This window comes from Eleutherodactylus coqui, chromosome 8 (assembly GCF_035609145.1).
Source record: "Eleutherodactylus coqui strain aEleCoq1 chromosome 8, aEleCoq1.hap1, whole genome shotgun sequence".
Lineage (NCBI taxonomy): Eukaryota > Metazoa > Chordata > Amphibia > Anura > Eleutherodactylidae > Eleutherodactylus > Eleutherodactylus coqui.
Window position 1 is genome coordinate 157,985,790 of NC_089844.1, and position 22,346 is coordinate 158,008,135.

Consider the following 22,346-nt stretch of genomic DNA (forward strand, 5'->3'; position numbering starts at 1 on the left):
GCTACATTCCCACTGTATATCAGCTCCCCTCTCTGCCTCCTCTCCACGATTTGCAATGAAAGGAGGTGGTGCTAAGTTCCAAGAATTAGCCCGGCCCCATTCCACCTCTCCCCATTGCAAATGGGGCAGAGAGGGGGCAGGAGCTAAGTTCCTGCCCCTGGCTCTTCCATCCCCATTCCATTTTTTTCCCATGTAGTGTAGCTGAGGGTTATTTTTCAAGGGAGAACTTCTATTTCAAGCCCTCACCCTCCAAAAATCAGGGTAGGGCTTATTATCAGGGAAACACGGTAGTAGCTGACACTATTGAGGGTGTTATTACACAAGTGGTGATCTGACTGGCAGTGGTCCCATGCCCTCTACAGCCCGTGCAAGAAGCAGTGAGGGCACCTTCTCATCCTGCACCCTGGTGCTTTACACACAGAGGGGGCATAATCAGGCTTGTAGTGGCTGTATCAACGCAAGGTCAAAGCACATACTCCAGCGATTTTTCATTAAACTTGCCCATCATTACCTCTGACGAGTCCAACCAGTCTTTAGTAAGCCACAGAGGTCCAGAGTTTAGTTTAAAACTTTATTTTTTTTGATTTTGTTATTTTGTGGGTTTTTTTGCTGGTTTTTTATTTATTTTTTAAATATTTTTTCTTTAATAAAAAGTAAAAGTAGTCCGTCACTCCGTTCAAGTTAAGGGAGGCGATGAAGGGTACGGGGCAGGAGATGAGCGCGGGCAGTCCTGTGAAACTGTCCGATGTTTAGTTATAAATAAAAAATCTCGGGGTGGGGGAGGGGGGTAATTTTTACCTTTATTCCAGTCTCGATGAGAGAAGAGAGAGAGAAGGGACAACCATCTCCACTCCTCCGTGTTACTAAACGAGAAGTTAAAACATTCTCCTTGTGGTGCCAATAAGGGGACAAGCTGCCTCCAGCTGCACGATCCGCATCTGGTCAACCTTCCATGTGGCTGCAGGCTCCCCTCTCCCAGGGCACAACGCTGCCGAGGGCCCGCAGGTCCACCGCTTCAGGAAGTCTCTGTGCGGGGCCCCGGATCCCTGCGTGCTGCCTCAGCCAGGTTCATGGACAGGGCGATGGCCGGAGGCAGGGCTGGCCGTAGGGTTGTGACCGTGTGGAGGTTGGAATCACAGCTCAGTTACCGGGAGGATGAAATGGAAGCTGCTGGGACGGATGAGACTGAACTGGAACGACAAACACATTTACACTCCATCAGCTTCAGTACTTGGTTTAGCTGCTTTATTGTACAAGATTAAAGGCGTTTTCTGGGCGCTGCCGTCCGATCATCAATAGTTGGCTGGGGTCCATCGCTTGGGCTCCTAGCTGATCAACTATTGAGGACGTATCCCGATAGGTCAACGCTTGATCTAGCCTGGAAGGCCCCCTTAGGTCAACGCTTGATATAGCCTGGAAGGCCCCCTTAGGTCAACGCTTGATATAGCCTGGAAGGCCCCCTTAGGTCAACGCTTGGTATAGCCTGGAAGGCCCCCTTAGGTCTGTAAACAAGTCTAAGGGCGGACACACAGTACACAAGGGAACCTGTTGACTTCAATGGGTTTGTTCTCAGTGTTCAAATGTACAAAAAAAGCTCGATTTTCATGCACATTTACACACCAAAGGTCCCATAGAAGTCTGCGGGATGTGTGCACTCAATACCCGCATGATTGATCAATGCGATGCACAACTGTGTGGGGAAACACTCTCTGGAACTAATTAGGCTAAATAAGAGTTAAAAAAAAAAAAACGGGCTGTAGACGTGTCACACAGTAATATGTGCAAAAACACGTTCACGGCGCAGATGCGCTGCGTTTACGCAAACGTTTTGCGTGTATGCCTGTGTGAGTCTACACTTAGTCTCAGCTCATTTTCAAGGGGGGGGGGGGGGGGGGGGGGGAACATGTTTGTTATACTGACTTGTGTCTCCATGGTAACAGACTACAAATAAACCCAGTGTAGTCAGATCCTGCAGTTTTATTTCTGCTCTTCCATCTGACCCTACTTTTTACAAAAAGATGGAAGACGGTATGACTGCAGCAGACGGCAGGCGATTGTCTGTACGTGAAGGGTATGTTCACACATAGCAAAATCCGCACCAAGAATCAACAGCATATTCAGCAGCTACACCTCACTATATGGTGCCGTCACCCCGTACTCGCTGGAGAAGGGGTGCACCGATGGGCTACATGCTGTCAGTGTAGTATTGTGAGGTGAAGGGATTTCATTGACAAGGGCTAAATCCACAGCAGAACCCTGCAGCTTAGCCACAGATTTCAATGGGGATTCTGCCATGTGAACATGCCCTTAGCATTAGCCGCTTTGCCTTTGCAAGAACAACCCCCCCCCCCCCCCCCCCCATCCCAACGAGCTGGGGGTCCCCCAGCCAGGTAGGAGACTGCACACTCCCTTTGTCTCCGCTTTATGTTCCTCACACGCGGCCGCTTTGATATTTACTCACCTTGGGGATGTGGTATATAGGTATATGGAGAAGGTGTGGATACACCCGTTTGTGAAACCGCCGCTTGTGGGGGGCCACCATGAGTCTGTGAGGGGTGCAGGAGCATAACAGGTGTAGGGTGGGGGGCACCAGGATGTGGTGGGTGAGGGGCACCAGGGTGGGGAGGAGGTGCTCCAGTTATTCCAGTCTGCACGTGCGCCTGGGAAAGAGAGGATTTAAATCTGAAGAGAGAGTCTTGTAGGGACGGCCGACGTGCCATGTGAAGAGAGGTGTGGAGTATTACCTGGGCCACATGAGACATGTTCGTGTAGCCATGCTGCAGCTGCTGGTGGGCATGGATTGCATACACGGCCTGCTGAGGGTAACTGCTCTGTGGGGACTGTGCAGTGGGTCCAGGAGTCAGCGAGGGTGGCGTCGCCGTCAAGGCTGCTGTGTGGTACAAGCTCTGCTGGGGCTGAGCGCTACCTAGATGAGGAGGTTGGCCAGCCTGGTGCTAGAGAGGAGGAAACAGTGCTCAAACATATAGAAAAACTAGACCATAAACCATCAAAGCATCCATCGCGGACTGCAGGAAGACTCACCTGCACAGGACTAGGATTGGCATGCTGAGACTGCTGCTGGCTCTGGGTAGGTGTGCTGGCTGGCTGTGGGTGCAGCTGAGGTGCATGATGGGAGTAGGACTGGTGGACAGTTGCTGAAAGGACAACGGGCATTATTGGGTGTTGTAGACAGATGCCAGGCACTGTACACCCAAGTCGGTGGGTACACACTTACCATATAGAGTCTGCGCAGTTGGCTGCTCCGTGGGTTGGTACTGAGGATTGGAAGAAGAGACTAAGGCTTGGGGATGGTTTCCGGATGCAATCATGCGAGGATTCCCTTGCAGCATCTGAGCAAATACAGGCTACATAGAGGAATTAAAGCAGATGTTAATAAAGTGCATCCTGCTTGCCTATGCTGTAGTCACTGCACTGCTCCCACTTACCTGTGAAGGGTAATGCGCCATAGGCTGCATCATTGCTGGCTGTCCTGGGAACTGCTGGGGGCTATAGGAGATGTAAGAAGGATAAGGTGTAGCAGCCACGAGGGGAGGGCCGGCCGCAGCCGCTGCCTGCATGATGGGGGGAGCAGAGTTCGGCTGGTCGGAGCGTGGGGGAGGACCTGGGGAGCAAAAGCTGAATGTCATTTCATATGACAAGATATGCCGAGAGGGGCAACAGTGTAGACAGGATAGTCATTACAGCAATACAACCGCCCTGGGAAAGCTTATGACCACACAAAACCCTTACAAGGGGCAGACAGACCCCAATGCTGTGACATTGAGGGGGGCTAATCAAAATGCATAATACCATAGGCAAACGCCTTTAAGTTAAAAGGGTTGTCTCGCGAAAGCGAGTGGGGTTCAGCACTTCTGTATGGCCATATTAATGCCCTTTGTAATGTACATTGTGCATTAATTATGAGCCATACAGAAGTTATTCACTTACCTTCCCTGCGCTGGCGTCCCCGTCTCCATGGCTCCGTCTAACTTCAGCGTCTAATCGCCCGATTAGACGCGCTTGCGCAGAAGGGTCTTCTGCCTTCGGCTCGGTCCGGCAGCAGCGGCGGTCTGGCTCCGCCCCCTTCTACCCCTCATCGCGTAGCTCCGCCTCCTGATTGGGTGGAATCGGCACACGTGACGGGGCGGAGCTACGCGGTGACGCGTAGAAGGGGCGGAGCCAGAACGCCGCTGCTGCCGGACCGAGCCGAAGTCAGAAGACCCTTCTGCGCAAGCGCGTCTAATCGGGTGATTAGACGCTGAAGTTAGACGGAGCCATGGAGACGGGGACGCCAGCGCAGGGAAGGTAAGTGGAATAACTTCTGTATGGCTCATATTTAATGCACGATGTATATTACAAAGTGCATTAATATGGCCATACAGAAGTGCTGAACCCCACTCGCTTTCGCGAGACAACCCCTTTAAGTTTACACGGGGCAGAAATACTGTGGTACGTCCGGGGCAGACACCGCAGCATTCCCACATCCAATACAGTCAAAATCCACAGCACCGCTGTCTTCACCCAGCAGCCTGCACTGAGCGCAGCGTGACTGGTCAGGTGACGCAGAAGTGACCAGCGGCGCTGTGCTCACTACTGGCCGCTGCATGAAGGGGTGTGTTGGGAGGTGAGCGGTGCATCTTCTGAAGTCCGTTGTGGGCATGTAGTCGATGTGGAGTCAAATTCCACACCATTGGGATGAATTTTGACTCAGTTTTGAATACGGAAAAGCTGCAAAAATCCCCCCCCCCCCCCCCATGTAAACATACCTTTAAAAGGTCTATAGATATTCTAAATTCCTTATTGCAAAAGCAGTCCAAAAGGGTGTTGTCCAGCACTACATGACCCATCCTGAAAGGTCATCAATAGCTATTGAAGCAGGGATCTGCCGTCTGGACCCCCGATGGATCAGCTGTTCACGGGGCTGCATGCAGCTCCGTACACACAGCAGTTAGTCCCACATAGCATTGCAGTTCCCAATGAATGGGATCTCTGCCTGCAATGCCATTCTGGGTCTCCATGCCAAAAGCATATTGGCCTCAGCCAGCAGCTGATCGGTGTGGGTCATTGGCAGCTGAGCCCCCCGATCAGATACTGATCAGTTAGAGCTGAAATCCTCTAGCCACATCATCCATCAAGCACCTTGAATAGCTGCGCACCATCTGCAGGTTAAACATGCTACAATGCAAACAGTGTCTCCTTACCTTTTGTTCTATATTTTCCCTGCTGGCCCTGCACAGAGTTAGACATGGGGTACGGATACATCTGAGGAGCCTGAAAAGGAGAATTACAACAATTCAACTATTGCAGCAGCTTTAGCAGCAAGCACTGAGAACTAACCCGTCCGTCTGCGGAGAGACAATATGTCCAGAGATCTCACCTGCACTGCTGGGCTCATATGGATGGGAGGGATGTAGGAGATGTACGGACTGTAGACCCCGCTCTGTCCCGCTGTCAGCATGGGGATGGTGGTAGTGGAGGAATGGTTTCTGGGACCGGGGGATGTAGGCGTGCTAGTCGCTTTGTTCTGAAATACATGAGGTATCCTTAGGGGGCGCTCATACTCCGCTGACTTGCTGTGGATTTTGTGGTAGATCTGCAGCAGATGTCACACTTTCAATTAAAATCAAATTGAAGGGAAAAAAAAATAATAATCTGCTACAGATCAGCAGCAAAATCAGCAATGTGTGAACGCACCCCGAGATGTGAATAGTAAAGGGCAGCTTAAAATGGGCATATGGAAGGTCAGAGCCAAGATGTGCTGCAGAGAACTGCGCATGCAACACACTGGGTGCCCATTGAGAATGGACTGCATGTCATTGTATATTGGACAGGCTGGTGGGGTTTTAAGGGAAAGTTATCAAAGAGTATTCATATGACCAGGCATGCATGGAGAGAAATGGCCGCCTAGGCTCATCAGCCTCATCATAGACCCCTTATGAACGGCAATCATTAGATTACATACACTATCAGAGGTTTATACTGTACTCACCACTGCCAGGAGGGACTTGGCAGGATTAAACTCCTTCGCATTGGGATTCAGAGTGGATTTCTTCACTTGGCTAAGAGAGAGGAGAACATAACGCCATCACTACATGGAGATACTCTCAGATCCTCCACTTACAGCCGCCCATATAGACAAGATGTATACGATGCCCGTTGATGTCCCATCAAACAAAAACCGTGACAACAGCTGAATATAGAAGACGCCCTTCTATACAAATAACTACCAACGTGCACGCTCCACATCACAAAGTGCCAGTCACCCCCTACCCTGCCATCCTATAGCCCTTCGCCCGAGACCTACTCGCACACCACTTGCTCCTCCTTCTCTTCCGGTTCGGCTTTGCTCGCAGGACTGGCCGCTTCCTCTTGGCGCTCGTTGCTCTCGCATACACGCTCCTCCTTGGTCTCCTCCACTGGCTCAGGAATTTTCTGTCCAAGGTCACGCAATTCAGGAAGCTCCGGGTGAACGGGATCCGGAGGAGCCATTTTATTTTCTAATTGCTCTCTTTGTCTCGCTGGGAAGGATTCTATTGAGGCGTCTGGACACGGACTTGCTTGGAGCTGTAGAGGAAAAACACCCATAAAAGAAGAGATGTATCTCTATACACAGTAACGCAGTCAAGAAGAGCCCTGCATGTGTGCCGACTAGGTTAGTATTACTTTGGGAAGTTGCAGATTTTAGCCCCTGTATTGGTATAGGAGGACTGGAATTTTTTTTTTAATACATTGACAGTAAACACTGGTGGAGGAACACAGACCTAATGAACAGAGCCGAATAGCATGTGAAGAACAAGGATGCACGCCGCCTCAGTGGGAATAATCCAGGTTACCCCCCCCTTATAGATCATAAGTAGTAGCAGGCGGCTTCCAAAGCGCCGGCCCAGAAAGGATCTTTTTATTCCACCAAACCATGTGCAGTATTTCGGCTGGGTACAGTCTGTCAAGGGTGGGTGAAAGAAACCCTGCGCTCCGCTGAAACGCCACACCTTTTAGGCTGGGGTCACACAGGGCAGATCCGCCCGCGGCCGCTAATCTCGGGATTAGCCAGCCATGTGGACGAGGTTTCTCGGAAACCTCGTCCACATGGGACGGCTAATCCGCTGCTGTAAATCGCACAAATGTATATGTAATCGGTATGGCCCGATTTACTTTACACGACACCGTCTGCAGATAGAGATCACCCAGCAATAAACATACCCGGAATTCAGCCCCAAATTTGCGCAGTTCGTCCAGCTGGTTCCTCTTCTGCTCAGTTTGCAGCACTACAAGGAGGAAGAGATCAGTAAAGACGACCAGACATGAGGCAATCCACAGACTATATAGAAGAGACGCCCCCACAGACCTTTACATGGCGGCTTGGCCACCTCACATGGCGAGTTCTGCTCCACCATCCGACTCGGCTCTTTAACAGGCGCTTGCGCATCTTTGCCTGAAGAAGATAATGGAGTTAGGACAAAGAAGATACATCATGGAGGAGAAAAATTCTATCTTTAAAACCGTTCTACACCAAAAAAAGAAAAAAAAAGTTAAGCCTCAAACAGGAACAAAATGGTTAAACTTAAGATTTGCATTGTATAGTCATACAGTTAAGGACATCAGAGGGACACTTTCCTATACAAGCTAGAATAGAGCCCCTTTCGGCTCTAGCACTATACTGCCCCCTGCAGAGATGTATGCCAGATGCAGCTTACAGCAGCAAAAACACCAATGAGCATCCAGAGTAATTCTCCCACTTGCCCTACGATCGTTTTACCCGACATCTCAGAAACATCAGCAGCTTCCTACCTGCGGTGTAAGGTCTCCCACCCAAAAATTAAAATGGCACCACACCTGTCCACAGGTAGGTTGTGGTACTGCAGCTCAGTTTCATTTACTTCGAATGAAGGCAAGCTGCAGTAGAAGGCACCCCATGGACACGCGTGGTGCTGTTCCTGGGGGAGGAAGGACCACCACAGCCACCCGTGTTCATTAATCCCAGACAAGCCCTTTAAGGCCGAGCCTCACACTGGTAACTGTAGCCATGATTTAGCCATTAACACTGCCTTTTAACCTACAAAATCATGCGGTCATTGTCCGCCACAGCCGGGGCAAGCCGTTACTGGAAGGTGGAAACCAGACTTAAAGTTTATGTACAATCGTACGCCACTGACAAATGAGCCCATTACAGGGGAAAATAGTTCACCCAGACAAGCGCCGCCACACAACATCTGGTCTACCTGCCTAATCTAAACACACCATAGGGATCTGGAGCTCGCCTGTAGAAAGCTTGTCTTAAAGTGGCCTTAGGTACACGCAAAGCACAGTGAACAGAACCCACTGATGTCAATAGGTTAGCGTACATAAGCAGATTCTGCGTGCGCATTTTGATCATGCAAGAAAAAAAAAAAGTTAGCAAACTTACGTTTCCTGCTCATTGCGCTTATTAAACGAATTACACTAATTGTGCATGTCAATGAATGGCGAGTTTTTATGCCTGCATAAAAGTGTAGTAAGACGCACACATGCCGATGTCACACCAGCCTTAATGGTCAAATCAATCCCCTCCCTCCATCTACGTGTTGTGAGCGTCGCTGTCGGTCAGGGGTGTATATGGTAGTCACTGGACTGTAGATACCGGCCATGACAAGATGGGTCCTGCCTCCGGAAATAAAGCAGACCCCCCTTCTGATCGCGTACATGTGCCACAATAGCAGATACCTTTCACAACCCCCACAATCCAGAGAATGGGGGCTCCAGTACACCCTGAAGGGAGGGAAGCGGTAACGCACGCACAGCCCTTCTATTCATTTCAATAGGACTCAGTGGAATTGAAATGAATGGAGCAGCAGCACGCGGGCGCAACCGTTCAGGAAGCGTGAGCACCCCGTTCCCGTGATCAGTGCAGCTCCCAGCAGTTGGACCCCCCCCCAATCTGAAAAAGGTTCCCCTATCCTGTGGGCAGAGGATAGCTTTCTATGATAGGACACAATCCCTTTAGAAGAGATTGTCCAAGTTACATAAAGGGGCTTTTAAAGAGTCCTCTGTGCTGTAAAGTGACAATCAGCTGATCAGCAGCTCTTCCCTGTTCATCCCTCCGGCTGACATCACTTTCAGCCGGAGTCCATCTACAAACAAACTGCTGCGGGCAACGACCGCCCAGCGATGATCGCCGCCACCGACAGGTTTACGGGACGTCACAACCTGTAAACAGAGCAGAACCCGGAAGAGGCGAGTAACAGGATTGTTTCACAGCACAGAAGACTCCTTAAAGCCACTTCCTACAACAACCCCTTTAATTGCTACATGGCACAACCGCTGAGGATAAAACGTACATGTAAAAATAGCATAATATAGTCCCTAGATCACAGCAGTAAGATGCGCACACCACACCAATCATGTAATATATACACCAGCAACTCAACCCACTGCAAACATTGCCAGGTAGTTGCCATCCTGTGAACACCTCACCCTGGCACAACCCAGCAATTGTTGGCAAGGTGTGACGATATACTTTTATCAGAACAGACCCTAAAAGGTTCTTATGACTTAGAAAACCCGACCAAGGTCAGCAGCTCCACCATTCCTGTCTGACCATATGCAAGTAATGAAGGCGGCACTCGCTGGTGAAAGGCTTTAAAGGGCTCCCTCACCTTCCCCAAGCAAGCTGGGAGCGACATTCTTTGGAGACGCGGGTTTAGTGGAGATGCTGGTCTCCACTGCAGGTCGGGGATCCGGGGTTGAAGACTGAGAAGACGAATCCATGGAACTAGCGGAGGAGGCGGATTTCGGGGACAGGGGTGTGTACACACGGGAGGCGGCTAGATGGGAAATATAACCAACAGGTCAGCAACCAGAAGGCTCAAACACTGTATAAGCCAGTTTAACGAGATCCAGTCCCATTTACAGTATAATGAGTGTCTGATCCCCAAGGACTGAACCACCAGGACCCTCAGCGATCACAGAAACATGACCCATGTGAATGGAGGGACAGAGTGCATACTTCATCATCACTCCATACACTTGCAAGGGCCAGGCACAGATCTATGCGCTCTGCCATCCCCCTCCATCCCATAGGTGTGAATGGAGTGGTAGTCAAGTATGTGCGCCACTGCTTCACATACATGGGGCATTCGAGTGTGCTGGTCTCAGCATAGCTTGGGGTCCCAGCAGCTGGACCCTCAGCAATCAGACATTTATGCCCTGTACTTTGTTTTTTTTACTGGGAAAACATGAGGCAAAGAAAGTCAACCTGATGGGGAAGTAGACACTTCTATAGGACGACTGGACGGAGAAGACAAAGGCTTGGTAGATCGCATAGGGCGCTGGGATTTGGGGGACATCCTTGAAGGCCCTACAGAAGAGAAAACAGACAATGAAGCACCCAAACCAGAGGTCTGACAAGTTCTGCCGATGCTCAGCTTTTATGGCTGTGTCCAGGCCTTACCTCCGTTGATGCCCCGCTGCTCAGGGACCGGGCTGGAGCTAGTTTCAGGATAATGCTGAGGAGGGGTACGGGACACAATTCCCATCCCAGACCGGCCACCTCTGGAGGAGCTTGTTCGGAGGGCTCCTCGGGATCCATCTCGGACCCGCTGCGGTAAAGGATTATATTTTCCATCCCTACGTGGAAAGAACACAGTATTAGTGAGTGAACTGCTGCGTTATACTGACATGACATGTGGTGGTCTTCTGCTTCGCCTACACACAAACCATATGCAAAATGATTCACTGGTAGGTGGGTAAAGTCAGATTGGCACGATGACTGCCTGTCCATGAGGGCACAACCATGTGACCTCTAGACCCTGACCCACTTACTGACACTACTTTCTCCTACATGAATTCTAGTGGAGCATCAGACTGACCTGGAGCCGAGGCTGGGGCTGTCTCGGTCAGAGTTGGGCCTCTGGACAGCGCTGTGCTTCTCCTCCTCTGTCCGGCACTCGTCGTTCTCTATGGCTATCCGTGCTCTGTACTGCGGACTGGATTCGATTTCCCGGGCGAGCTGGGTGGCACGTGCTTCCCGCTGCCGGAACTCCTCAGAGTTATCCTTCTCCAGAGGGACCCTGTAAGATTAGAGTGAAGGTCATACACAGGTGTATTACAGCGATAAGCGTCACCCGTTGCCGAACCGCGACTTACGTGTACGAGGACAGGCTGCTGTCGTACGTCGTCTTTATTCCGTAGTTATCTTCGTTAAACTTGAACATGTCATTGGGATCCCAGCCATTAGACTGCAAAGGAGGAAAGGAAGGACACAGACACTTAGTTTAGTACGTCCATAAGATTCAGTACACACGCCTCTCCTGAAGCGTGCTGTAGTGCACCCTGCTCCTTCCATCATACAGGGCCTGCCCTCCCGCAGGATCAGCAGACTGTGGGTAAAGTAGTCCCGTCCCTGCAGACTATCCTTACCCCCGCTGTCAGGCAGGCATTCCCCAACACTCACCATATCAGACTCCAGGTCATAGTCATCGCTGTTGCTTTCTCCTCCATCCCAGCGCATAAGGACCTTGTCTTTGTGCTCCCCGTTCACCTTGGAATTCATTGCAATGGCAGAATCCGTAAACTTATCTGCAATAGCAACAGAAGGTCCATGTAAAGACACCGATTTACTAAAACCCAGCGTCCATCTTCAGCGGTGTAATAGCAGTCATTGCCAATCCTACCTTTTGTAGCGTAGCTGAAATCTACATTGTGGAAGTGGACGAGCATTACATCCGAGTGCTTGAAGATCATGGTGTCCACGATGTCCTCGCGCTTCGGGCCTGGGACCTGGTCGCTCGTCTTCTTGTGTACAGCGTCGACGGCCAGTTCAAACTGCAAACAGGGAATATTTGAGCCACATGATGTGGTGGCTGGCCATTGGTGCATGACCAGAGACCTTCACCTCCTTACCTTAGAGCTCAGAGTCTTGAAGATGCCTTGGTACGTGGTCCCATTTTTCACCTTCACATCACATGTTGAGCCCTTAAAAAAGAGAAAATATAATTTTAGTATTTTGGTAGACCCGCCATCCTCAGAAGTGAGGTGCACCATCAGAGTCCTCCTGCTGGCAGGTTAAACTGCAGCGCTCATTGCTCAGGCGAGGCCACACTTTGCATTTTGGTAAGGATTTGTTAGAGGGGTACTGCAGGCTTTTACTATTAAAGGGGTTCTGTCGTTAGAAAAGAAATTCCATACTTCTCTATTCCTCGCCCGTCAGTCTTCTTACCGCATCTTCTCCGGTCTCCTGCAGTCATCTCACCTCCACCGGCCGATTCTTCTTCTGGTGACGAAGCGTCTCTTCTCTGCAGTCTCCTTCCTACAGGGCAATGTACCCTACAGCACTAGGCGACATAGCGTTCATAGCCTAGCAGGGAGTACTGAGCTATTGCTGAGACTGCGCATGCGCGCTAACTCTCACGGTGACACAGCACGCATGCTCAGTCTCGGCATTCCTTGCTAGGCAGTGAATGTTAGGTTACTAGTGACACAACCTACAGTGACCTGCCGGAAGAAGACTGCCGAAAATGGACGCTCCATAACAGGAGGAGGATCCAGCTGGCTGGAGATGAGGTGACCTGGGGGGACAGGAGAAGACGTGGTAAGCAGACTGCCTGGGGAGGAATAAGTTTATTTATTTATTTTTTCTTCAAATGACAAAACCCCTATCCTGAGGATAGGTCACCAATAGTGATCAGTGGGGATTGGCCACTCGAGATCCTCACTGATCATCTGATCCCCTGGCCCCCTATGCATGCAGCGGGGCCAGACATTGTCATCAGTGCTCAGGGCCAGGTGCCTCCAATGACGAGCCGGAAGTGTAACAGGAGGCATCGCTCCTATTGATTTCAATGTGGGTGACGCAGCCTATTACATTTCTGCCCCACTACTTACCCCCCAGCCGTGCCCTCTTATACTTACCACTACAGCAGTTAAAAAATGCAGCATTCTAGAATTATTATAGACGCCTTCGAAGACCTGCGGAGAGAATGGAAACACTTATTAGTCCTCACCAAGGATTAAGCCCCTAAAAACGTATCATGAACCCAGTAACCAGGTAACACGCAGGGGCCGATGACTGGAGACCACAAGCCTGAGGCTGCACTACTGAGGACGTTCCCAGATACCCGGCAGTGATGTCAGGGAGACCTCGTGTGGCTACAAGTCATCATCACACCCAGCTGGGCTTTATATGCCAACACTCATGTGGATGGGGAGGATCGGCAGTCCCAGGTGTATAACACGGCATCCGACAGGTCAAAAGGGACAGTCAGTGCTTAGTAATGCCGGGATGTGCTTTCAGGTTCACAGGGGTTTTCTGGGGGGGGGGGGGGGTTCTTACAACTGGCCATGGGTGGGGGGTACAGAACAAGCTAAAAGATCCACATACAGAGTCATCCAACTCTGCCAATCATGGCAGCCGTCCGACTCTAATGTGTACGGGGCAACATTACACCGGCTCATGACAGGAAGAAAAAAAAAAAAAGTTTCAGCGCCCGATCCTCTTGTCCCTTGAGGGATAAGCCGCCAGCAGAGCCGTCTGCCAGTCGCTTATCTCCCTAAATACATGAGTGGTCAGCCCGGAGGAGACAGCTGTGGGACACCTGATGGTATGGGGGGCTTTAAGTCACACTAACCAGTCTGATGTCCCCCAGGATCCGGCGCAGACCCCATCACCCAGATCCCAATCATACGTCATACACTGTGGACATGACTGCTCAGCCAATCAGCATGAACTACATGACAAATGCATGTGCACTCCTAACGAAGCAAGTTCATTAAGGAACAATGACTTTGCTTTATTACCGGGGTGCAATAATTTGTGCAGCTGCTCTCGTAGTTCATGTTATCGACACAAACATGGCACCCCATGAGAGGATCCAGTGGCACGATATTATTGTGACCGCCATACTACTCCTTCGCATCCCTATGCGACTGCCGAAGCCAATGAATGGCAGCCCAGCAGGTACGGCCAAGTATATATTGTGCTCCCCCTCTATGATGCAGCGTGTAAACATGCAAGAGTACAAGACATCACTTACCGGAGGCTGCAGCCCCTTCACTATGCTCCGACCCCTGCAACGAGAAACAGGTGTTAGTAAGCAGACAACGTGCGACACCCCCCAGCAATCACATCTACAGGGTCACTTGTAGACTAGTCAGATGGGGTGGAAGGACTCTTGTTGCCCGGACAGCTGGGGACCCCGACCCATCAGATGCGCTACGGATATAATAGTGTTCTTAAAGGGGTAGTACTATGAAGAGCATATACCCCATATCCACAGGATAAGAAACAAGTATCTGATCAGTGGAGGGGGTCCGACCAAATTGGCAGCACAGCCCTCACAGACCGGGATGTACGGCGACAATAGTGCAAAGAGCTGAAGATCATATTAACGTACACGGAAGTTTAAGCAGCATTGACCGTCATGTGAGGCTGCGGTCCCATGAAGCGTGTGCTGTGCGGCCGTCGCGCTCCGGCCTGCTAGTGATGTAAGGGCTCACTGACTGTGCAGTTAGCGGTCCACATGGCCACTAACCGCGCCATCAGCTAATACTTCGTTAGTGAGCCGCAGCTTCCAGATACACCCAACCATTTTGTCGACCAGCATTCATAGCAGCCCGATCCCATCTGACGGCTGCAGGGACAGACCCCAGGGACACGGCTGCGCTCCGGACCCACCATTACTAAAGTCCATTAACAATCAACGGGAGGTCTGCAGAATATTCCCAGTCCGCACTGGTGCAGACCACCGAAAACTGCAAGTGAGAGACCACCAAGGGATATCATCTGACCTGCAGGGACCCCGCCGAGGGCCAGTGCCAAGTAGTGAAAGCCCGGAGACTTCACCCCGGCCTGCAGGAGGAGACCACGCAGGGGTCCCCACATTACAGCAGAGGTGGGAGCGGTGCATGGAGCTCTGAGGGGTGGGCTGCTGCTTTCCCAGGTGGATCTGAGGCTTTAGGACCGCCGCTGATGTCACCCTTTACAATGGATTATTCTTGTCCCACAGGCATGCAGCCCCTGAATCCCACCCTGAGACTTTACCGGGGGTCCGCTCTGCGGCTTGCTTTCACGCATATTACTGATACTTTGGCTTGCGTAATGTACTATCCCCCGACGGTGGGCTCCGGGCTGTACGGACTCTGCATACTGGGGGGGTTTAAACTGTTTTTTTAGTAATCCTGGGTCCTAATAAAATGCTATTCCTGTGTCTGTTGGACTCAGTGGTTTGGTGCGTTACCCATCATGCAGAGTGGAGAGAAGCGGCGCCAGCCACTGCCACTGTGTAATCTGTGCCCACCGTGGGGCTCATCCTACTTACACTCGTCATTATGTGTTTGTAGACCTTCTGCTTCATAGAGTATAGATAAGGACAGGATGACCTCCATGCTTTACACTGCAGGTGACATCTACACAACTGCTAGCTTCTCTTAAAGGGAATGTGCCAAGAGCACAATCTCTGTACCTATGGCCACAGCGGGGTCTCCTATGACCCAGAAGGCATTGCAGCTCAGTAAGATGGGCCCCCATCCTGGCAGATCCCCTCTGCCATGGAGTTATTACAGGACGACCAATCATGTGACCAACCGTTCCGTAATACTACATTTTCCCCTGGTGGCTGCAGTACCAGCTGATGGCCCCAGGCCCTGCAATCTAGGAGGGGTTGTCCATCTTGGTATAACCTCTGGTTTTTGGGACGTTACCTGCAGTTCTCCACCCAAGCTGCTGCTTCCAGTCCCATTTTCAGCCACCCAAGATGGCCAACGCAATCTTCAGACAAATCCCCATAGCACATTAGTAGTCACTAATGTAAGGCACTATACCTGCTCCGATTGGCCAGTACTGATCATGTGACCAGTACTGGCCAATCAGAGCCTAATGCACAGTATGCATTAGATTAAGACTGCAGAGGCCATCTTGGACGGCCAAAACCGGGACGCATATATCTATATTACACTCAGGTTCGGCACTAACAACCAATCAGGTTGAAGCAGACAAGCCAAACAACCAATCAGATTGCTGGAATTGTGAATTAGAACCAATGAGGTTGCTGGAATTGCTTCATAGTGCCGAACTTGAGTGTAATATAGATATATGCAACCGGGACCCATAACTGGCAGATGGGACGGAGGACAGAAGAACAAGTGCAGGTAACACTACTATGCCATCCCCCCCACATAATGTCCCAAGACCAGAGGATTGCCTTACCCTCAGAGCCCGGAGAATTAACCTCGCTGTTATAACCAATTATATGTATTGAAGTGAAGAAACATCCAGTAACTTTCTTCTAGATTTCCTCATTTCAAGAACTCTGCTTGCTGTCAGTGAACGTTTCAGAGGCTGAAAACCAGCCGGACCCAATACTTTGTTCCCGTTGCATCCAGTCTACATCCTGCGATGAGTACAAGCACAGATCCCCCCGCCCCGTTACAATGTATCAGCTCTCCCACCTACAGCTCTTGTACACTACAAGTCTCAGCATGCCCGCCGGCAGGACGCCGCTTGTGGAGGTGTTTACAGCTGCTCACGTCCACGCCGGAGCCTCTCGGACACTTTGGCACAGCAGAGTGCCGCTGGCACAAGGAGAGCTGGGACCAACTCCATTACCTGCTGCCCCTCGGACCCGCCGCTTCGGTCTCCCAAGATGGCTGCAGTTATTCGACTACCTAATGCAGCGAGCCTACTGACGCGCTATACCTGCTCTCCGATCGGCCATCATGGTCGGCAGGACGTGCCTCAGACTACCGATACTGCGTGCGCGTTCAGATCATTGTGTCCGCCATCTTGGAAGATCAGGACCCAGCAAATCTGAGGGAGGTCACTCGAGGACCAGCGGCAGGAAATACAACCCCCCCCCCCCCTTCACCCCTGGGACAACACTTTGTACCGGGACTGGAGGGTCGCTTTAACCCCTTAAGGACCAGACACTACAGCATGCTCACAGTTGTGTTCTCTCTCGGGCCGCCATGCTTCGCTGCGGTCCTCCTTCAGGACTTACAGGGGATTTAACACCTTTTCCCCCCTGAACATTTTTCTGTTTATTAGGGGAAAAATGTTCAAGAAGTGAGAGATATTTAACATCTAGTTCTATGTTGTAATATCTCCTTGTGACATCATACGAGGCCTCCGGGGGACACCACTGGCATCGATAGCAGCTCTGGGTACAAAGCACCCATCCCCTGTAGTGGCATTACTGTGCCCAGACCCTACAGCGCCGACATCCCGGGTGATCATGTGATCACTGGCTCCAACGGAGGAACCCGACTTCTGCTACCCACTAAACAACACTAATCGAGTAGGCAGAAGCCATTACAACCCGCTTCTGTATTCTCCTCCAGCAGCCCATCACCGGGCCCGGCCCTACCGCCCAGGACCGATCACTGCATACCTACAGCACCCGCTCCGTAATGGGTTGTTGCAGGATAGGAAGTTACCCCCCTTTCCACAGGAGAGGAGACAACTTTGCAGTTGGTGGGCTCAGACTACTGGGGTCCGCACCAACCCTGAGAGCAAGGGTCTCCGTGCATCCGGGAATGATGAGACCTGCGGGTGAACATGCGCGCCCCTGGGGGTTGAACATGCGCGCCCCCCACCGCCTGCACTCTCACTGTAGTGAATGGCGCAGCGGTGCACATGGCCGGCATCACGGGGGTTCCTGCCACCAGAGCATTACCCCTGTATAGGTGCCAACGTCCCATCATGGCATCACCCCTATAGGGAACCGGACGCTGGCAACAAGCACCAAAGCCTATGGCGCTCACAGGGTCCAGAGAGGTTTTTCGTTTTTTTGGAATGTCCCGCGGATCCGCAGCACAGCCACAATGATGGCTTCCATTGACAGCAACGTAAGCCGCCCCACAGGCGAAAATAGAGCGTGCCGCAATCTGCAGGCCTGGAGAAAAAAAAAAAATGACACATCCGCATTCGGTAAATCGCCCCGCAGACACTGATGCATCCCTGCGGGCGCGGACGTTATAATCCGGACATGGACATTGGGCAAAAACCTGCAGGTCTTGATGCATGTTTCTGCCTGCTGACCCCCTGCACTCACCCCACCCCCAGCGGACGTACCCCAGAGCCCCCCATCACATGGGGAGAGAGCACGCACCGGTATCACCAAGTGTGAAGATACATGCAGAGGCTGAGACTCTCAGGGTAAGCTGATTCCACTCACTGACAGCAAGCAGAGATCTTGCAGACAATATAGGTACTGAGACTAACCAGTATCTCTACTTTAGGGCATGCAGGACTCCGGGCACCCACCCTGGGACCCCTGAAGCTACTGACTATGTGGGTACAAGGATGTCTGCTGGCACCACATGATGGCGGGCACCTCCCCGGGGCATCACCACCCACCGCCTGCAGAGGCCAAGGCGGGGGAGAAGGAGGACGCGGGGGAGAAGGAGGACGCGGGAAGGTCACCGCCGGCACCGGAGCGGCGCACATGGCGCCCAACAGCATTTAAAAGGCCCCAGGCGCATGCGCAGTGCCGGTAACGGAGAGCCACTGAGCTGCAGGCGGCGGATCAGACCACGTGATGCCGGGAAGCAGGCCCCGCCTCTCTCCCGCGCTATTGGCCACTCCGCCCGTCCATCACCCGCAGTCTTTCCGTTACCGGCACACTGTCCCCCCGCTGCTTACCTGCCGGCTCCCGTCCTCTCCTGGCTCCGGCTCCCGGCCGGGGGGAGGTTGCTGTTGGGGCTCCCGGGAGAGCCGCTTCCTGGCGTAGAGACAGCCATAGCCGCTGCTGGGGTGGCAGGTTTGCGGTTGGCCTGAGCCGGCTGCTGCTTCAGCATATTCCCGGAGAGGAAGGGAAGAAGTGCGCTCCGTCGCTGCCGGGAGAGCGTTAAAACCGAGCGGGAGGAGCAGAGGGGGCTGCCGGGAGAACGGAGGCCTCACACTCGCTCCAACCGCCGCCGCCGAGAGACCACTGTGCGTGGACAGGAGAGCGACCCCCGGCGACCAATAGGAACAGCTCGACTGAGGAGGGCGGGGCGTCGAGGGGCCAATCGGCTTCGCAGCAGCTGACCCTTCCTCGCCAACGGAGTGGAGCACCTTCCTCAGTGCGCGGCAAGGAGAGGGAGGCGGGGCCTCTGCCGAGGAGCGGACCAATAGGATGAGGGGGAAGGGGACGAGCGCAGGGAGAGGCGCCCAATGGCGTCGGTCGTTCCTAGATGAGGGCGGGGCTACGACTGCCTACCTGGCCGCTCTCACAGAAAGAAGGGGAGGGGGGAAGGAGGAGTTCCAAAATGGCGGCATCCTGCGCTAGTTTTACGTCACGAAACTAAATATTGAGGTGGTGCCGGGCTGCGGAGAGACCTCCGAGCGGAGGGACGTGACCAAGGGCACGTCATGGCGCCGCCTAGAGGGAGAGGGAGGAATGACCGCGGACAGCCGAGTGCTCGCCGTATATATACAGTGATGACGTCACTGGGGGGCAAAAATGGCATATTAGAAATATTAGTTTGTGAGGAATAAGAAGGTCGGGATATTATGGACTTAACTATTGGCGCAGCGCCTGGTTGTTGCCTAGTAACGCCCCTCGCCAGAGCCGTGCGCTCAGTGGCACCCGCAGTAAATGTCACTAGGAGCCGCGTCCACCAATCAGGTTGCCGTAAATAAAACTGCGCGACTGATTAAAGATCAGTACGTGTTATGTCCGCACGCCGCCGCGTGTCGTGAACGTGCATCCATTGTTACAGTAATAGAAGTGAAGAAGTCCTCCAGTCCGGCGGCGGCAGGATCTGCCGGATTATCAAATATTTGGGATTATTGCATGTCACACGGAGGTGTAATACGTGTAACGCGAGCGCTGTACGCGGCCGTAGAGATGAACGGCCCCCGTTTGCAGGATCGGTGGTGACTCCGGCGGTCAGACCCTCATCGGTCAGATACTTACCCCCCAGTGATGAGCGCCGGTCAGTGAGATCTGTGCTCGTTTAGCCGGCCTTACATCCACAGATCGCCGGGGAGGTGCGCTGCCACTGATGTGATCTTTGGTGCCGTCTGACAGACGTGATCACCTGCTGAAGACGGATGAGTGATCGGCAGCCCTTCACAGCGCCCGGGCACGCCCCATCGCTGGCCCTTAAAGGGGCTTAGCAGGATGAACGTTGATCACCGATCCATAGTCTGATCGGTGGCGGCTCCTAGAGATGGGAAGGCCGGGAAAAACTGGGGAAAAGGCTTATTTTTCGCACTCCGCTATCTCCGGCAAAATGAACGGCGTGGCACCGTGCGGCCATCACTCCACTCAGCCCGCAGTGAGGAGGATGGGGAGACAGGACTGGTGGGCGTCCCTCGGACTGGCTTGTGGCTCCGTGTACTCTCGTACAACCCCTCTGCAGTCCAAAAAGTTTTGTTTATGTTATAAGGAGACAAAGTCGTTAAGAAACAAAGCAGGAAAAGGCCGAGAAAAGTGTACAAAATAGTTGGAGGTTGAAGAATTTCATCTGAGGTGAACTGGGCGCAACTGGTGTTTGTCCACTCGTTAAGGAGGAGATAAGCAGATCTCGGTCCTTTTACGTGAGTCGATCTGAGCCGGTCAACCACATATGCGCACTTACCTGGCCTGCACGCAGGATGATTCGGGCAGTAGGGATCGTTCACGCAGTTATTCGTCACCCATACTGTTTCAGCACTGATCACAGCACACCCCCCATTTACACGGGGGAGTATGCTGATGACTATGATGCTTTTTGGTGCTACATGAAAGTTACAATGACCTGGCGAATCAAGATTTTCTCGATTGATGAGAGATCGGCAGAACCTTCACCCAGCCCGAAGATCAGGGAAATGAACTTGCATGCCCGACTGTTGGGCCGTGTAATAGACCCCTTAATCTGGAGTCCAAAAGTTTTGTTTGTGTTGTAAGGAAACAAAGCAGGAAACGGACGAGAAGAGCGCCAGATGTTGTGAAAACAAGACTGTAAAGACTGTTTCTCCGGGACAGAAGAATTTCTTGTGAGGCCATCGGAGGTGGGATGGAAGCAGCCGGCGTCTGTAAGGAGAAGACAATCCGATCTTGGAATAAAGGCCCCTATTCACATTAGTCGAAAAGTCTGAGTCTGCCAATTACAGCAGTGAATCCCATGTGGGTGGACCTCCCAACCGATGATGTTGGCAAGAAAGAGACATTAGGCACTTTGAATTTCAGCGGCCGATCCTTCTGTCCCCCTGGAGATAAATCACCACCAGAGCACTCTACCTATTGAAATACATGATTGCTCGGCTGAAGTAAGGGTGTATTAGTATGGGGGCAGCTGGGAAAAAGTCAGCTGAAGAAGTGGTTGGCCAACATCTACTGAAGATGTATGGGCACCTTAAGTTTAGCCACAATGAATATTGTAAAGAGCCAGCAGCACCACACTATCCATACACCAATCTGGTGTGGGAGTACTGGCCGTGCACGCCTCAATCCGGATCCGGACACCTAAGATCCCAAATACGAAATCCAAAGACATTAAGGATGGGCAGCACCAGGGAATCCAACCAGCCAGGTAGCCACAGGTCATAAAACTTCCAAACTTTATTAGCAAAAAGAAGTCTAGCATATCCAGCAGCGACGTTTCGACCGTCTCTCTGACTTCTTTTTGCTAATAAAGTTTGGAAGTTTTATGACCTGTGTCTACCTGGCTGGTTGGATGCCCTGGTGCTGCCCATCCTTCACTTCTTAAGTTTAGCCACACACATTAGATTTTGATCGGCTGAAACCATCAATTATCTAATGTGTCTTATGGCCTCAGACATCGGGGGACACAGGAATTGGGCAGCTGGATTTTAAACAACTGATTCTTTTGATCTCTGGGAGATAAGCCACTCCAGCAGCAGCTCACCCCCTCTCTGCATCAGAAGCTTCTCACACTACCCAACTGAGTATGTAATGTTTCTCCAGTCTGGAGCAAGGGGCCTTACCTCTATGACAGCCCTTCCCAGCTCTGGGCCTCGAGTCCCCCCAGCAGGTACGATTTGAGAATATCCTATAGAGAGACACTAACAGTAATGACGTCACCTGTGCAACACGGAGGAAATCCTGAAAATATGACACGTGGGAGGGACTGGGGCTGGGAAACTGCTTTATGAGCTCCACATACTCCGAAGTCCCTATTCACACGTTCCTGATTTCATGTGGGTTTCTGCACTAAAATGCTGCAAGCGATCCGCTTCCTGGTGAAAGCAGATTATAGTTGAAGAATAGTTTAAGGTTGTTTTTGCTCTCTTTGGCGATCAGTCTTTCAGCCTCCTCCTTAGCAATTTTGATCTTTCCTTTGCATATTTAGTTTTTTTCCCCTATGAGATTTGCAGGTCTTGTTCTCCCATATTATATCTGGATAATTAAAGTCCCCCATGATAATTACTTCATTGCGGTTTGACACCT

At 51.8% G+C, this 22,346-nt stretch overlaps 1 protein-coding gene across 4 annotated transcripts; it reads right to left on the bottom strand.

Annotated features, from left to right (window-relative positions):
• Nucleotides 1-557: 557 nt before the first annotated feature.
• ATXN2L (ataxin 2 like) lies at nt 558-18,944 on the bottom strand. 4 transcript variants are annotated; one of them, XM_066576777.1, is made up of 23 exons: nt 18,611-18,944; nt 14,007-14,040; nt 12,886-12,942; nt 11,878-11,949; nt 11,649-11,799; nt 11,429-11,553; nt 11,122-11,213; nt 10,845-11,045; nt 10,427-10,602; nt 10,232-10,333; nt 9,633-9,800; nt 7,346-7,432; nt 7,201-7,265; nt 6,305-6,564; nt 5,990-6,059; nt 5,378-5,524; nt 5,202-5,298; nt 3,447-3,622; nt 3,236-3,365; nt 3,043-3,155; nt 2,745-2,954; nt 2,462-2,660; nt 558-1,190 (listed from the first exon to the last, which is right to left on the bottom strand). In XM_066576777.1, exons 1-23 carry the CDS (start codon nt 18,763-18,765, stop codon nt 1,141-1,143), a joined length of 2,937 nt encoding a protein of 978 aa, XP_066432874.1. In that variant the 5' UTR covers nt 18,766-18,944; the 3' UTR covers nt 558-1,140. The 4 variants fall into 4 exon arrangements, with proteins under 4 accessions (XP_066432874.1, XP_066432873.1, XP_066432872.1 ...); XM_066576776.1 differs by having other exon boundaries at nt 5,202-5,271; nt 5,378-5,593; XM_066576775.1 differs by having other exon boundaries at nt 5,378-5,593.
• Between the last annotated feature and the right edge of the window lie 3,402 nt (nt 18,945-22,346).